Below are 18216 nucleotides of genomic sequence, written 5' to 3' on the forward strand. Positions count from 1 at the left end.
GGATATTCAGAACAGCAATTTTGCTCGTCTGACATTAATTAAATATGTTTATAGTCAGTAAATATTGCATAAAATGAGTGTTTATTTATTTTTAGCAATTATGTGTATCATATTATATAAATTAGAATAATTATATTATACTTTTATTAGCCATTCATTCATGCAATGTTACTTTAAAAAACAGAATAGTGTCACACTTCCACATGTGCATGGATGTGTGTGTGTGTGTGTGTGTGTGTGTGTGTGTGTGTGTGTTTGGAGTCTGCCGTCTCTGATGTCAATTAAATGCATTTAAACTGTACAATAAATTTTGGCAGACCTTATAAAATCTTTCCAACCTCACAAATATTTCACCACAAAACCAATACTGTAAAACGCTTTTGCTATACACTGCAGTTTTCTTCTACATACCTGTCGAGGCACACTATAAATTCTAGGCTGTATCTTTAAAAGAAGTGTGCTTACTTCTCTCATATGGCCACTTGTTGACAGTGTGGTTAACTATTAAAAATTGCTTCTGAAATAAAATGAAAAGTATTAACTTAAATAATATATAACACACATACTCCTAGTCAAAAGTTTTTGAACAGTAGATTTTTTTTGTAACATCATTAAGGTCTTTATCATCACTTTTGATCAATTTAAAGCATCCTTGCTAAATACATTTTTAATTTATATAATTTCTTTCCCAAAAATAAAAAATAAAATTATACCCACTGCAAGCTTTTAATTGGTATAGTGTGTAATGTCACAAAATCTTTTTATTTCAGACAAATGTTGATCTTTGGATCTTTCTATTTTTCAAAGAATCCTGAAAAATGTACTCAACTCTTTTAAATATTGCAATGAAAATAATAACAACAGCAAATCAATACATCAGAATGATTTCTGAAGGATTATGTGATACTGAAGACTAAAGTAATGATGCAAAAAATTCAGCTTTGATCACATGAATAAATTACATTTTAAAATATTTTTAAATGGAAAACAGTTATTTTAAATAGTAAAAATATGTTTAATTACTTTAATATTAGTAAAATTGTACTTTTATGCTATACTTTGGATTAAGAAAATTCAGGCTTTCATATACCTTTCCTAAAACAGAAATAAAAGCTGATTTAAAATATTAATAAATATTAAAATATAATATAAATAACACTAAAATAACACAGCTTGTTGATGTAATTACCTCTCCTGCATAATGTTTAATACCAAACTGGTGATCTGCCACTCTTGGCTTCACGTAGTAAGGGTTTGTCTGCAGAGATAGAAACACATGACACATTTCATGTTAATTATATTTTGCACGCACAGAGGTACTTCAGTCGAGGCAGACTGTTTGTGGGTTCTCCGAGGACACGCTCATTGTTCCTGCGGCCTGAGGAAAGCCTGCTCACATTACCATATTGTGCATGTGCGTGTGAGAGGCTGTGGGGGTGTGACTGGGTGTTGCCTATTGGCTCAGTGCTGGTCTTTATCAGAGAGTTTAAAGAAGAATTAACTCTCTGTGATCTGAAATGAGATGGGGGGAAAAAAACGCTTACTGTATGTCTGTGAGTGCTTTGAAAAGAAGGACTTACGGCATGCCGGCTGTGGAGTTTCTCCAGCAGGGTGTAGTCCGTGCCTTTAGGGAATCTGCTCTCTTCATTGATAAGAGCCAACATGCCCAGTTTCTGAGGAAAGAGCACACAGATCTAAGCACACGCTCGCTCTGGCTCTCCACATTAACCACAGAGGTCTAGTTTGTAGTCGTTCAGAGATGTTAATTATAATTACTTTAACAGTGGGCCATGATTCATTACTAGTGTAAAATACGGTCTCTCAAATTATACAAATATTTACTTCTAATGTCATGTAGCTATTTAATGTAAGAAAATCTTTCTAAGTCATGGTTATACTCAGTTACAGCAATTCTTTTTAATCATATTGCCCTTTTTGTGCCACTTGGTATGGAATGCAATAATTTGCAATCTTACTTTTAAAAAACCAAACTGTCATTTTTTTTTTATCACAAAATGAGAAATAAAGTCACAATTATGAGGTATTAAGTCAGAATTGCATGATATAAACTCACAATTCTGAGAAATTAAGTTGCAATTTTGAGAAACAAACTGACTTTTTTTCTCAGAATTGTGAATTGTGCGATTGCGTGTTATAAAGTCAGAATTGTGAGATATAAACTTCCAAATCTGCTGGAAATTCAGATTTACTATTACATTTTAAAATACATTAAAATATAATTAGCCATTTAAATTCTAATAATTATTTCACAGCTTTTTCAAGTCAGAATTGTGAGATATAAACTTGCAATTCTAAAAACCTATCAGACTTTTTTCCCCCTCAAAATTGGACTTTATAACTCACAATTCAGATGAAAAAAAGTAAAAATTGCGCGATATAAACTTTCAATTGTGAGAGAAAAAGTCAGAATTGCGAATTAAAAACTCGAAAAAAGTCACAATTCTAACTTGATTTTCACAATTGTGATTTAATATCACAATTCTGATAAAAAAAAGTCAGAATTGCAGGATGTAAACTCAATTGCAAGATGAAGTCACAATTCAGACTATTTCCCACAATTGTGAGTTTATATCTCGCCATTCTGACTTTATAACTCACAATTGTCAAACAAAATCTGAATTGTGGGATATAATAAAAAAGTCGCAATATTACTGATTTACCTGCATTTTTAAAATCAAATAAATGCAGTTTAATTCAGACTTTATTTCTCGCAATTGTGAATTTAAATCACGCAATTCTGAGAAAAGAAAAGTCAAAAGTGTGAGTATACGCTACCGTTCAGAAGTTTGGGGTCAGTAAGACTTGTAATAGTCTTTAAAGAAGTCTCTTATGCTCATCAAGGCTGCATTTATTTGATTAAAAATACAGAAAAAAAAACAGTAATTGCAAAATGTGTTTACAATATAAAATAATGTTTTTTATTTTAACATACTTTAAAATAGAATTTATTCCTGTGATGAAAAGCTGAATTTTTCTCAGCTGTTACTCCAGTCTTAAGTGTCACATAATCCTTCAGGAATCATTCTAATATGCTGATTTATTATTAGAATGATCAATGTTGGATAATATCAACAGATGTGCTGCCAAATATTTTTTGGAACCTGTGATTTTTTTTATTCAGGATTATTTCATGAATAACAAGTTTAAAAAGTACAGTGTTTATTCAAAATATATATATTTTATAACAAAGTAAATTATTTATTAATAGCATTTAATAAACTTTTAATTATTAACTTAATACATCCTTGGTGAATAAAAGTATTCATTTCTTCAAAAGAAACAATAAAAATGTACAGACCCCAAACTTTCGAACGGTAGTGTATATCACACTTCTGAGAAGAAAAATCATAATTCCAAGTTTTTATCTCACAATTCTGACTTAATTTCTTAGAATTTCAAGTTTATATCTCACAATTCAGAGAAAAAAAGTCGCAATAACATTTTTTTATTCAGTGGCGGAAACAAGCTTCTATATATACTTATCAAGGCTGCATTCATTTGAGCAAAAACACAGTAAAAACTGTGAAAATTATTACAATTTAACATAACTATTCATATTTAACGTATTTTAAAATGTAATTTAGTTCTGTGACGGCAAATCTGAATTTTCAGAAGTCATTACTCCAGTCTTCAGTGTCACATGGTCTTTCAGAAATCCTTCTAATATGCTGCACTGACACAGAAAGTAAATATGTGACCCTGGACCACAAAACCAGTCTTAAGTCGCTGGGGTATATTTGTAGCAATAGCCAAAAATACATTGCATGGGTCAAAATTTTTTATTTTTCTTTTATGCCAAAAATCATTAAGAAATTAAGTAAATTCCTACTGTAAACATATCAAAATGTAATTTTTGATTTGTAATATGCATTGTTAAGAACCTAATTTGGACAACTTTAAAGGTGATTTTCTCAGTCTTTTTGATTTTTTTGCATCCTCAGATTTCTGATTTCAAATAGATGTATCTCATTCAAATATTGTCCTATCCTAACAAACAATAGAAAGCTTCAATAGAAAGCTTATTTATTGAGCTTTCATATGATGTACAAATCTCAGTTTTGTCAAATTTAACCTTATGACTGGTTTTGTGGTCCAGGGTCACATATTAAAAAAAAACTACTAATTAGGGTAAATGATGAATATTATGCAGAGAAGAGATGACCACTGGTGATTATGGTTTGAAATTATGAAATATCTCATGTGCCGATGGTTATCAACACTGAAACTGGTTTCTAATGAGCACCATGTGGTTGCAGTGAGAGCCGATTAAAGGTCAAAGGTTAAAAGGACACCTTTTCGATCAGATCCAAACACTCTGCGTTGTCCATCCAGTCGATGGCTTCCCAGTGTATCCCCTCCCTGTGCGGAGACACAAGAGAACCTCTTGAGCAACAACACAACACTACAAGTACACAAAGGTGGTATTATCCTCAGGGTTCATGTGATGAAATGAGCTGTGACCGGGCTCTGCTGACCCCCCTCAGCCATCGCATTTCAACACAAGAACACAACTGTGTGGGAAAGAGGAGACCCATTCACACATCTGGCAGAGTGCCTCCATGACCACTACAGGAAGAACAGGCCGAGAAACCCCACCCTTAGTTCATCTGCTATCTCTCCATCACTCAGCCCTAAAAGAGATCGCAGAAAGGTCCATGTCTTGTTCATCTGTACATGATCACATACACGTCGCACCTCCACCCTTCGATGCTATTTCACCCCGTTGTGACCTGAGCTCTCTGTGACACCTGATAGTGTGAAGCTACATGTCTACAGACTAGCCTGTATCGTACGCTTTAGGTTTCGCGCAGTGTTTTCATGTCCTGTAACTGTGAGGACATTATGTACGCAGAGACGCACACAAGTGTACAAATACACTTTTTCTTGGATTACTGTGTCAGGAACAGACCTCAGCACTGAAGGTGTGTTGGTATTAGCTATAATTAGCTATAATGCTACCTAGGTCTTGTTCATAAAGATTTACCACTATTTCTAAGAGCTATGCAAGTTTGTGTTTGTGTTATAGTTCTCTCTTTTACAGTTGACTTTCTTGCTATAACATGACATTAGCATACATTGTCATTGTCTACAGTCACTTCAGGTAAACTTTTGTCATGGTAAAGCAACAGTTTGAAATCATAATCTAGTTAAAGTTAATATCTTTATAGCTAGCTTAATAATAGCACATTTAGCTTATGTGCACAGACCTCACATTAATATTCAGTTAACTATCAATACGCATGTTTGTAAGATTCTTTAAAGGGATAGTTCATCCAAAAATGACAATTACCCCATGATTTACACACCCTCAAGCCATCTTAGGTGTATATGACTTTCTTCTTTCAGACGAATACAATCAGAGTTATTTAAATGTTCTGGCTCTTCCAAGCTTTAAAATGGCAGTCAATGGGGTTTAAGATTTTGAAGTCCAATAAAGTGCATCCATCTATCATAAAAAGTACTCCACATGGCTCTTAGGCGTTAATAAAGGCCTTCTGAAGCAAATCAATGTGTTTGTTTAAGAAAAATATCCATATTTAGGCGAATGCGGTGACGGACATGGAAGGGCAATAGGGAGAGCAAAAGAAAACACAGGTCAAAAAGAAGTACAAAACGACAATTCGAAAGAAAAATGTTGGATGATTTTTTTTTTTTTTAGAGATGTCTCTTATGTTTATAGAAGCCCGTTTCCACCACTGAAAATTAAATGAAAAAAGTAACTGACTTTTTTCTCAGAATTGCGATTTATAAAGTCAGAATTGTGTTTTAAAGCCAGAAGTGAAAGATATAAACCCGTCAAGTCGCAATTCTGAGATATAAACTCACAATTCTGAGAACATAGTCTTTTTTCCCAGACTTTATAACTCACAATTGTAAGTTTATATCTCAGAATTCTGAAAAAAAAAGTCAGAATTGCAAGAAAAAAGTCAGAATTGCGGGATATAAACTTTCAATTGCCAGACAGTTTGCGGAGACTAGAGATTATGGTTCATAAATAGTTTTAAATATGGATACTTTTCTTATACACATGCATTAATTCACTTCAGAAACCTTTATTAACCCCTGAAGTACTTTTTATGATGATGGATGCACTTTATTGGATTCAAAATCTTAACACCCATTCACTGCCATTATAAATATTGGATGAGCCAGGACATTTTTTAATATAACTCCGATTGTATGTCATACACACCTAGGATGGCTTGAGGGTGAGTAAATCATTGGGTAATATTCATTTTTGGAGGAACTATCACTTTAAGATTCCCAAGCCCTGAAACATACTGTGCCTGAATTTCATACTATCTAGTATCCGAAAATAAGTACGTGAAACAGTAGGCAAATGTACCATGATGGCATACTATAACTGCCGAGATTCTGTGCATCTGATAGACATTTTACTCTCTCATGAGGCCAGTCTGTTGTGTATATGGTTTGATCTTTTGATTAAGATGTTTGGAAGACAGTGTAGGACTAGCGGGGTCACTGACAGGACTCACCTGTTATACTCAAGCTGCTCGAGGGAGAAGATGTGCTTGTTGAAGTACTCCTGGAGCTTCTCGTTGGCATAGTTAATGTTGAACTGCTCGAACCGGTTCACCTGGAGGGGGAAAAAAAAGTCATAAAAACATGACAACATGCCATCGACAGTAAGTCTGGCTGGAACGCTTCACCTCTCTGCACTCAACAAACTCTCACCTCGAAGTTTTCGAAGCCAAAGATATCCAAAATGCCAATGGACTTGAAGTTGTCCTTTCCTTTGATTTTCTGGTTAATTCTGGTGATGATCCAAGAAAAACACTGGGAATACAATGCCATGGCTACAGAGTCCCGGGAATCAATTGCCTTTGGAAAGCAGGGCAGAGACAAATATTAATCTAGAGACGTTTTCCTTTCGTTAGCCTCCAACAGTGCAATTTTAAAACCACAATGTCAACAAGCAATGCCTCTAGAGTTTATTACAAAACACCAATATGTCTATTTGAATTTCAACATCATGAAAAAAATGGTCAAGTCCACATTATGGGCTGAATCTGCAGGGTTGTTACTGTCTGTAACTGTGCGTGTCTTTAAACGTGCCTTGAGTTTGAAAACAATGGTTGTCTTTCCAGATTTATAGCTGAGATTGGATACAATACAGTGGCCCCAATAAGTATTTGGACACTTAAGGCACATTTAAACCAACAAAGAAGTCTGTTTTTTTTTTAAATTATGCTCAGAATTAAATAAAGAGTAGTGGGACATGTTCATATTAAATGTGATAAATTATACTGGTGCCAGAATACACATACAGACTGTGAGAAATGACTTTACACAGTGCGTCCACTAAAACCGGCCAACCAATTCATTTAGTAAAAGTGATGAAAAGTAGGGAAGCTCTTTGCTTCTGGAGTTACAGTTCAACTCATAAACCCAGCAATAACCCTGAGCTGCTATTACTGGATTACAGACAGAGAGAAAGTTAATACCTGCAAATTAGACTCTGCTATTCCTAAGAACGCCAAACTCCCGTCTATTGTTTCAGCAACACTATAATTCATCAGTCAGAGACACTTCTGCCTGATTCTGAACAGCTCCATCAGAAAAACCTGAAAGAATGGCTGTTTGTGCAGGATATGGCCAATGGCAGCTGTTGAGGTCCTGACCACTGTGTTAATGCATTATGGAGAAAGGAGGAGGAGGAATAAGGGCCTCCGTTAAGACACGGCACTGCTTTATGACCACTGACACAGGCTAGAGTTAGTGGCCATTGTCTTTGCTCATGAAAAGATTGCTTGTGTGTTTCTACCGAGTCAGTCACAAAGGCCAGGGCCCGTTCTACATGCTAGATGAGATTTATGGGATAATGTGGGTTGGGGTCTCTTTATTCTTCGCATGCACACACTTTCCCTCCTTTCCCCTCACCGGCCTTGCTCTTTTTCATAAGTCAGTTTCAAATGTAAAAAAATCAAGCCTTTGATTTTGGTTTGCTTGAACATTCATTGCGGAAAAGAGGAATTCTTATGAGTACATTTTCAGTGTTTCTTCTGTTTACCGTGCATATTTTTGTGATAGACTGCCCCCATTAGGCGGCTGCTAACCGCCGTCTCCATACTCTGCCTCTATTGTGTTGCTTCTCGTGAGATCTTTATCACTGAGTTATTATAGCAGGAATCCGAGGGGACAAAAAAACAGGAAATGGTACCAAGTCACGCAAAGACGCTTTCTACACAGGCGTATGGGTGTGAGCTTGTTGTTTAATGACAGTCTGTCAGTAAATCTGGGGTGAGTCTGGGGATGCAGTCTCTGGACACACTGAGGGCACTGCACAGACATGTCAAGACATGATACAACATGACAGCTAAAACAAACAAACCAAAAAAAAAAAGTTTGGAAACCACTACCCAAACTTATGCCAAAACTTAAACAGATCAGATTTATATAGGCGAATACAAAGATGTATCTTATTTCTAGACTTCCTGGTTCTTTACCTGTTCCACTGTGAGGGGTGAGCAGATCTCTTCTCCTCTCAGGATCATGGACCGTTGAGTCAGAACCTCAGACAGCTGGAAGGAGTCGAGTCCCAGCAGATCACTGACAACGCTGACCACTATCATACAGATAAACAGTAAACAGTTAATGTTGTTCTTCAGTGGCCATTATACAGTCAAACCAAAAATTATTCAGACACCAGATATCATTTTTTATATATTTTTTTACTAGTGGGTGCAGGACACTGTAGTTTATTTATGTAAGTGGGGAGAGCAAAATAAAGTAAATTGTGACATATTATACCCAAAAATTCTTCATACCGTGGACTAGCACTAATATTGATCATTTGGGACCAAAAATTTGATTTGACACTTTGACTCGACCATTTCATCAAAGTTATCGGACATTATCAAGATGATTTTTTTCTGCCAGTTTAACTCTTGAGCTCTTGTATTATTTTGTTACCATTTTCTAAACTATAGCAAATAAACTGTGACAACGTGAGAAATTTTGAAGGTGTCTGAAAATATTTTGGTTTGACTGTAATTCATTTGTGATTATGAAGATAAATTTGTTCTCACACAGTTTAATTCTGAGTTCTTTTCGTATTTTATTACCATTTTCTAAACTATAGCGAATAAACTGTGACAACGTGAGAAATGTTAAAGGCGTCTGAATTAATTTTGGTTTGACTGAATATATTGTTTTAATATAATTAATTTTACAACTGTTACACATATTCAACTACTTAAGACTTGATCAAGTAATAAATGTACGTTCATTTCTTATCCAAAGTTCAAATATTGAGTAATGAAGTAATCAGTGATGTATTATTTTGTCACTATTTAACTAAAGTGCAAATTAAATTTTTCAGTTACATGTTTTTGGAAACAATTGTATCAAATCCTGACCTAATTTCACATTTCAGGATGCATCGCAATCATAAGGTAAAGAACTGTTCAAAAGTTTGGGGTCAGTCTGTTTTTTTTATTATTATTATACTTAAATAATAAACAATGAGCCATTAAATTGATCGGAAGTGACACTAAATACATATAGAACATTATAAAAGATTTCTATAAAAAATTAATTCTTCTGAATATTCTATTATTCAAGTAATCCTGACATCAACTTTCTTGAGCACCAAATCCACATATGTGACTCTGGACCATAAAGCCAGTCATAAGGGTCAATTTTACATAATTGAGATTTGTACATCATCTGAAAGCTGAATAAATAAACTTCTAGGACAATATTTGGCTGAGATACAACTATTTGAAAATCAGATATCTGAGGGTGCAAAAAAAATAAAAATATTGAGAAAATCACCTTTAAAGTTGTCCAAATGAAGTTCTTAGCAATGCATATTACTAATCAAAAAATAAGTTTTGATATATTTATAGTAGGAAATTTACTAAATATCTTCATGGAACATGCATAAAAGAAAAATCGCTAATTTTGACTCATACAATGTATTTTTGGCTATTGCTACAAATATACCCGTGCTACTTAAGTTTTGTGGTTCAGGGTCACATATTAGAATTATTTCTGAAGGATTATATGACACTGAAAACTGGAGTAAAATTCAGCTTTGCCATCACAGGAATAAATCACTTTGTAAAATATATTGAAACACTAATAAAACACCTATTTTTTATGAACTGGCAGTCTGCTCCAGCATTAAGATGGGTTAGTGAGTTATCACCCATATGAAGCGCAGTTATCAGAGTGAATTTTGACATGTTGTGGCATGCCTCTACACACACTACTCAGTGAGAGCCTTTACTCAAAACTCCTGACAGATAAAATATAGGGCTGATATTGTGTGCCAGGGCTACAGGCGGTATTTAACAGATCCTTTCACTAAGATAACTATTAAAAAAGCATGTATAACACGCTAGCTATGCTCCTGACAAATGCTGATCTGCCTCAAACCTCCTTTAGTGGTGATCTGAGCACCCCCTGCAGTCATGAACTCGATGTTGCCGATCTGTAAGACCCCAGAGAGCAGCTTGAAGACATCGCGGATCTCCTCCTCAGTGAACTCCATCACCTTCAATGCTTCCTACAAGTAATTAAACAGAATAAAATCACGAGCATGCTTATTTGATAGATATAGTTGATATTGAATACCTAAGGAAAGAGGAGAGGAAATAGGATCTGAATATATTATGCTTATACCTGCTTACTATGATCCGAGATGTTCGTATTTGACCAATAAATATAAAAACTCAGAAGAGTTCTTGAGTTCTACCTAATTCTATCAGAACAGATTACAGAAAAGAGATGATATGGTGCCCTCTAGTGGACATCTAGTAAAGCCCAATCACATGGAGTTAAAGAGAAAGCTCACTCAAAAATGAAAATTCAGTCATTATTTACTCACCCTCATGTCGTTCTAAACCTGTAAGACCTTTGTTCATCTTCAGAAATTAAGATATTTTGATTAACTCAGAGCTTTCTGAACCTGCATAGACAGCAGTGTGACTACCATGTTCAAGGCCCAAAAAGTTAGTTAATACATTGTTAAAATAGTGCAGTGGTTCAACCATAATGTTACGAAGCTCAGGGGATACTTTTTGTGTGCAAAGAAAACAAATATAATAACTTTATTCAACATTTTTTTCTCTTCCGTGTCAGTCTTGGACACATGACGGTCAGAAAGCTCTCTGATTTAATTCAAACATCTTAATTTGTGCTCTTAAATTGTGTGTCCATAAGAAAAGCAACTGTCTTGAAGTCAAGAATGCTGTCAAACACACAGTATTGACTCACCATCACACTATCATAGAGGTGTTTATCATTTAGGCTTCTGTCTTTCACACAGCCAGACTGGTTGAGGTAATGATAGGCTTCAGGAGAATCAGCCAGCATGTACATTTCTGATGGTGAGAACACAGAGTTAATCCATACCGCAATACAAGGACCAATGAGAAAAGCAAAGATTCAGCTTGTGTAAAATTTTGAAATAATGCTAAAATCTCACCTCTGTGCTCATACTTTGCACCTGACAACAATGCATAGAAAATATGATAGTTCCTCTCTCCCGGATTCTGCCGCACAACTCGATTCTAGAATGTAATGACATTTTAAAAACACAAAGCATTTAATACAACTGCTTAAATCCATGGCTATAAACAGCTACAGTTGAGGTCAAAAGTTTACATTCCCCTTTCAGAATCTGCAAAATGGTAATTATTTTACCAAAATAAAAGGGATCATGCAAAATGCATGTTATTGTTTATTTAGTACTGACCTGAATAAGATATTTCACATAAAAGATGTTTACATATAGTCCACGAGAGAAAATAATAGTTCATTTATAAAAATGACCCAGTTCAAAAGTTTACATACACTTGTTTCCTAATACTGTGTTGTTACCTGAATGATCCACAGCTTTTTCTTTAGTCATAGTTGTACTTGAGTTCCTTGTTTGTCCTGAACAGTTAAACTGCCTGCTGTTCTTCAGAAAAATCCTTCAGGTTTTCCAGCATTTTTGTGTATTTGAACCCTTTCCAACAATGACTGTTTGATTTTGAGCTCCGTCTTTTCACACTGAGGAAAACTGAGGGACTCATATGCAACTATTACAGAAGGTTCAAACACTCACTGATGCTCCAGAAGGAAAAAAAATATGCATTAAGAGCTGGGGGTGAAAACTTTTGAACAGAATGGAGGTGTGTTCATTTTTCTTATTTTGACTAAATATCATATTTTTTTCGTTTAGCACTGCCCTTTCCCAAAAGACAAAACAGGTTAAATTTACCCTGATCTTCAAATTCAAAAAGTTTTTACCCCCCCCCCCCCCCCATCCCCATCGTTTTCTCTTCTGGAGCATCAGTAAGCATTTGATCCTTCTGTAATAGTTGCGTATGAGTCCCTCAGTTGTCCTCAGTGTGAAAAGATGGATCTCAAAATCATACAGTCATTGTTGGAAAGAGTTCAAATACAAAAAAATGCTAGAAAACCAAAGAATTTGTGGAACCTGAAGGTTTTTTCTGAAGAACAGAGAGCATTTAACAGTTCAGGACAAACAAGGGAGTCGTGAACAACTATCACTAAACAAAAAAAAAAACACAGCTGTGGATCATTCAGGTAACAACACCGTATTAAGAATCCCTCTTATTTTGGGAAAATAATTACCATTTTGCAGATTCTGAATGGGGGGTGTATACTTTTGACCTCAACTGTATAATTAAAAAATAATAAATGAAAGATACCTTTTCAAGTAAATAATCAATAATACAGCCGCCCTGGATATTTCCACTCTGAGAGAAGTGAAGCTGAATGAACTTGCCAAAGCGACTGGAGTTGTTGTTGTAAACGGTTTTTGCATTTCCAAATGCCTCCATTATTGGACTGGAGTGAAAGAGAAAGAACAGGTGTTAAAATGGAAAAAGATACAACATCATCTGTAAGAACAGAGTAGGTGTGCTAGAGCATGTATGACCTGCTCTGTACGATGGCCTGCTCTACTCTGGTGGTCCTCTCTGACAGCGGAGAGCCTGTGGAGTTCTGACTCATGACGGAAAGGAACTTCAGCAGCAGTTTGGTGCTCTCTGTCTTCCCAGCACCACTCTCTCCACTGAGAATAAACACACATGAAGCACACATTAAACACACAAGCACATTTTGTCTGTTTTTTGTTTGTTTTTGAAAGAAGTCTATTGTGCTCACCAAGGCTATAGTTATTTGGTCAAAACCACATTGAAAACAGTGATTAAGATGATTACAGCAGCTGTATTTAAATTTATTCCTGTGATCAACGCTGAATTTTCAGCATCATTACTCCAGTGTTCAGTATGACATGATCCTTCAGAAATCATCTGATATGCTGATTTGCTGCTGATTTTCTGAAACATTTACTATTATCAGTGTTGAAAACAGTTGTGCTGCTTAATATTTTTCGTGCAAACTGTGTTTTTTTAAGGATTCTTCGATAAACGATCACTTTACACAGCACTACTGGCAACTGGAACAGAAAGTGCTCACTTCAGAGGTCTTCTGATTCCTGAGCAAATAAAACTGACCTCTGACCACTATGCCAAGATGAGTTATGCAATAAACCCTGCAGTATAAATCATACATAATCCATTTCTAGATTCAGTGGTCGCACTCTGATTGGATTACAGTTCTACGGAACAGTAGATGACCAAAACACCCATGTGCATCAGTCATGTTGCACACGTTTGAAAATCACCAGCAGCAGTCTGGTGAGCTTTATATTAAGAAGATCTGATCAATTGTCTATTAAATTACAATTTAATTCCACTTAAATCTGATAATACTCAATGTGAAGCAATGCCTTTGAAAGAAACAACTTAAATCTAGCAGGATGTTACCTGATGAGCACACACTGACTGTCGTGTCTCTTCCACAGACAGCGGTAACACTCATTGGCCACAGCAAAGATGTGTGGAGGTAGTTCACCCAGGTGATGTCTGCTGTACACATCCACTGCCTCTGTGTCATACAGACCTGGTATCTGCTTATAAGGGTTCACGGCCGCCAGGATGGAGCCAATGTTAGTCTGCAAGGTAGAATGAAGGACAGCAAGAACATAAAAGTATGATCTTACACCGTTTATACATTTGATGTTGAACACAGTAAAATCATGATATGTTCAGCCTTAGTTGACATCACTCCTGAATTAATTTACTCACCCCCATGTCATCCAACATGTTCATGTCTTTCTTCAGTCGAAAAGAAATTAAGGTTGAGTGTAAAAAATTCCAGAATTTATCTCCGTATAGTGGACTTCAATGGAGATCAACAAGCTGAAGGTCAAAATTGCAGCTTCAAAGAGAAACGATCTGCCAATTTTTTTTTAAATAATAAAAATGTATATACTTTTTAACCACAAATGCTCATCTTGCACTAGCTTGACTTTACGCATTTCGTAGTCACATCGGAAAGGTCAGGAGTGACGTACAGAGAAGTACCTACCCAGTATTTACAAAGCGAACGTGCAAAGAAAGTCAAACACGCTTTACCAAATATGATATTTACCAATTTACAAAATTGAGATATATACATCATATGAAAGCACAATAAATAAGCTTTCTATTGATATATGGTTTGTTAGGATAGGACAATATTTGGCCGAGATACATCTATTGGAAAATCTGGAATCTGAGGGTGCAAAAAAATCAAAATACTGAGAAAATCGCCTTTAAATTTCTCCAAATTAAGTTCTTAACAATGCATATTACTAATCAAAAATTACATTTTGATATATTTATAGTAGGAATTTCACAAAAAATCCTCGTGAAACATGATCTTTACTTAATTTCCTAATGATTTTTGGCATAAAAGAAAAATCTATAATTTTGACCCATACAATGTATTTTTGGCTATTGCTACAAATATACCCCAGCGACTTAAGACTGGTTTTGTGGTCCAGGGTCACACATTATAAACTAAACTTGTGTGACCTTTCCAACGTGATAACTGAATGTGTGAAATCGTAGATGAACATCGCAAAGCTAGTACAAGATGAGCATTTGTGGTTAAAAAGTATATACTTTTTTTTTTTTTTTTTGAAAATGACCGATCGTTTTACTAGATAAGACCCTTATTCCTCGGCTGGGATCATGTAGAGCCCTTTGAAGCTGCACTGAAACTGCAATTTGTATCTTCAACCCATTGATCCACACTGAAGTCCACTATATGGAGAAAAATCCTTGAATGTTTTCCACAAAAAAACATAATTTCTTTTTGACTTAAAAAGAAAGACATGAACGTCTTGGATAATATGTGGTAAATAAAGTATAATAATAAAGTAACTCATCCTTTAATGCATTTTGTATTGTATCATAAATGGTTCAAAAGTTTCCAAGTTATATCTACGAAACATAGTAATATTATGTATTCTCATAGATATAGCATCACATGGATTCTACACACTACAGGTTTCTACAGAATTCAAATACCTGTCATTACCAAAGTTCTACATTTGATAACATTTTTTGGCTAATCTAATGCTTTTGGCTACCAATATACATGTTTAACAGCAAGATATGATAATATGTGTTAATCTAAACAAAATGAGCCTGGTAAATGTTAAAATTCATGTTAACAATTCAGGAAATACAGTAGCAAAGCAAAATAATAAAACATATCAATACATATGAATGAAAAAAATTCAAACGTATTTTAAAAAGCATGAATGCTATTTAGTTTCGGCCAGATAAAAGTATCATAAGACATGTGGTTTACAAAACAAAAAATCTTTTTGATGAAATCTGAGAGCTTTCTGACCCTGCATAGACAGCAACACAACTGAAATGTTCCCAGGTTCAGAAATGTAGTAAAATAGTCCATCAGTGGTTCAACTGTAATTTTACAAAGCTATGAAAATACTTCTTGTGTGCAAATAATTAACAAAAACAACGACTTTATTGTGGCAAAGTTTTACAGCGCCTACGCAAGCTTCCTCTTCATGTAAACGATGTATGTGCATGCTGACGCAAGTGTCTTGAGGAGGAGAAGAATTGTTGTACAAAATCGTTATTTTTGTTTTCTTTGTGCGTAATTTTTGTAGCTTCGTAAAATTACAGCTGAACCACTGATATCACATGGACTATTTTACAGATGTCTTCACTACGTTTCTGGACGTGGCAACATTTCAGTTGTGATGCTGTTTATGGAGGGTCAGAAAGCTCTCGGATTTGGAACGACATGAGTAATTAATGACAGAATTTTCATTTTTGGGTGAACTAGCCCTTTAAACTCAGATTAAACACAATTAAAGCTTCATAGAACAAAGTTCTTTTGAGGCACAAGACCTCTCAAAGCACAGACTGTTCCATAGTTTACATAAAAACACTGCAAACTCCAAATTCTTGTTTGAATGTAATGAAGAGATTTAGTGTTTTTGTGTCTGTGGACCTACTTAACCATAGTTTGGAGACACATTTGTACCTACAAGTGACCTAAATCTGATAAACCCTCTTTCTGTGAAAAGTACTTAAAAACATACAAAAATTCAAATAATTAAATTTTTTTTAATTGTATAAATGCAGAACTGTTAGGGTTGGGGTATGGATTAGGTTACAGTGTCTATAATTGGAAATCTATGTGCGTCTATTTTTCAAAAAGAAACTTACATAAATGAGGTCTTTCTGGTATCGCAGGAAGAGGTTGTGCATGATGGCGGCCTCATGTAACTCGGCCAGAGTGGACATGTCCTCCACTCCACTGATGCTGGTGGGATGCATGGGGAAAACCTTGAGCCTGTTCACCTCACCCTGATCCAGAGTTATCACCTTCAACACACAAAATCACACATGCATTGTGATTATCAACACACAAAGTACAGGGTTGTCATCAGAGGAGCAACTGGGAACATTACTTTTAAGTGCTTTCAGATTAACCAGAAAGTATGCAGTTCAATCAGCAGATGATTGACATGATTAAATATGCATTCCCAAACGGCACATCAGGAATCCCAAGTGTGAAAAATTAGCTGTGATTTATGTTGCTATGACTCAACAGTGCGCTCAGGCAGGGCTCATTTACAGCATTGTATGTGTGGGCCTGTAGCTTGTTTTACTAATGCGTCCGGACCTGCTCCATCTTTCTGCCAAGTTGTTTCACATTCCTGAAACCATACCCCCCGTGACATCCTCACAGCGCTCCTCTCGCTTTCACCATCCTGAGCACTTCTTTCACAACCTGGCCTCAGAAATCCTTGGACACGCTACATTATGTTAGATCACAAGGCTGACATCTACATTACACATCGCATTTGAAATGGTTCTCTTTATCTACTTAACTCACATTGAGGATTTCATTTATTTGCTGAATCATACATCAGACTTTATTATCTGTCATTATTCACTGATTTATAAGCAACCCACACAATGAGGTTATAGACACACCTTAAGGTTATATATGTGACCCTGGACCACAAAACCAGTCATAAGGTTAAATTTTACAAAACTGAGATGTATACATCATATGAAAGCTCAATAAATTGTTTGTTAGGATAGGACAATATTTGGCTGAGATACAACTATTTGAAAATCTGGAATCTGAGGGTGCAAAAAAATCAAAATACTGAGAAAATCACCTTTAAAGTTGTCCAAATTGAGCTCTTAACAATGCATATTACTAATCAAAAATTACATTTTGATATGTTTGCAGTAGGAATTTTACAAAATATCTTCATGGAACATGATCTTTACTTAATTTTCTAATGATTTTTGGCATAGAAGAAAAATCAACAATTTTGACCCATACTGTGTATTTTTGGCTATTACTACAAATATACCCCAGCGACTTAAGACTGGTTTTGTGGTCCAGGGTCACATATATGTAAATATTTGGGATGCATAAATCTTCATGTAAAAGTCCAAATAATAGTTTGCATTATATCAGAAAAAATATATATGAGCATATACCGGTCAATGTTAGATTAGGCTACAGATGGAGAGACAATGTTACCCATTTTCTTATAAACTGTCTAACAGAGATATTTCAGTAGGAAAAGTGTATTTAGTGCTGCTTGCTAAGGTGTTGTTCATATTTTAACTTAAACTTAAAACTTAAATTTTAAAAACAACTGGTATTTAACTCCAGCACTAGTTTGTGCTGTTTCAGGTAATAATAATAATTTTTGTATTGAAATAAAACAGAAATAAAATAAAATATAAATATTAGATAAAAAATAAAAAAAACTTACTTTGAAATTTGACCTCAGCAATTAAATGAAATAAAAATAAG

General features: G+C 35.1%; 1 protein-coding gene across 1 annotated transcript in view; it reads right to left on the reverse strand.

The window, feature by feature from the left end:
* The window catches only part of myo10l3 (myosin X, like 3), a 72638-nt gene that overhangs the window by 40080 nt on the left and 14342 nt on the right, over nt 1–18216 (reverse strand). Inside the window, exons 3-15 of the mRNA XM_073845934.1 lie at nt 16599–16757; nt 13833–14020; nt 12941–13075; nt 12711–12849; nt 11477–11561; nt 11266–11372; nt 10426–10555; nt 8490–8608; nt 6718–6864; nt 6519–6619; nt 4314–4380; nt 1581–1673; nt 1190–1258 (exon numbers count right to left, since the gene is read on the reverse strand). Of these exons, the coding sequence (XP_073702035.1) occupies nt 1190–1258; nt 1581–1673; nt 4314–4380; nt 6519–6619; nt 6718–6864; nt 8490–8608; nt 10426–10555; nt 11266–11372; nt 11477–11561; nt 12711–12849; nt 12941–13075; nt 13833–14020; nt 16599–16757 (1539 nt within the window). The remainder of the gene's footprint in view (nt 1–1189; nt 1259–1580; nt 1674–4313; nt 4381–6518; nt 6620–6717; nt 6865–8489; nt 8609–10425; nt 10556–11265; nt 11373–11476; nt 11562–12710; nt 12850–12940; nt 13076–13832; nt 14021–16598; nt 16758–18216) is intronic.

The sequence above is a fragment of the Garra rufa genome, chromosome 8, assembly GCF_049309525.1.
Source record: "Garra rufa chromosome 8, GarRuf1.0, whole genome shotgun sequence".
Classification (NCBI taxonomy): domain Eukaryota; kingdom Metazoa; phylum Chordata; class Actinopteri; order Cypriniformes; family Cyprinidae; genus Garra; species Garra rufa.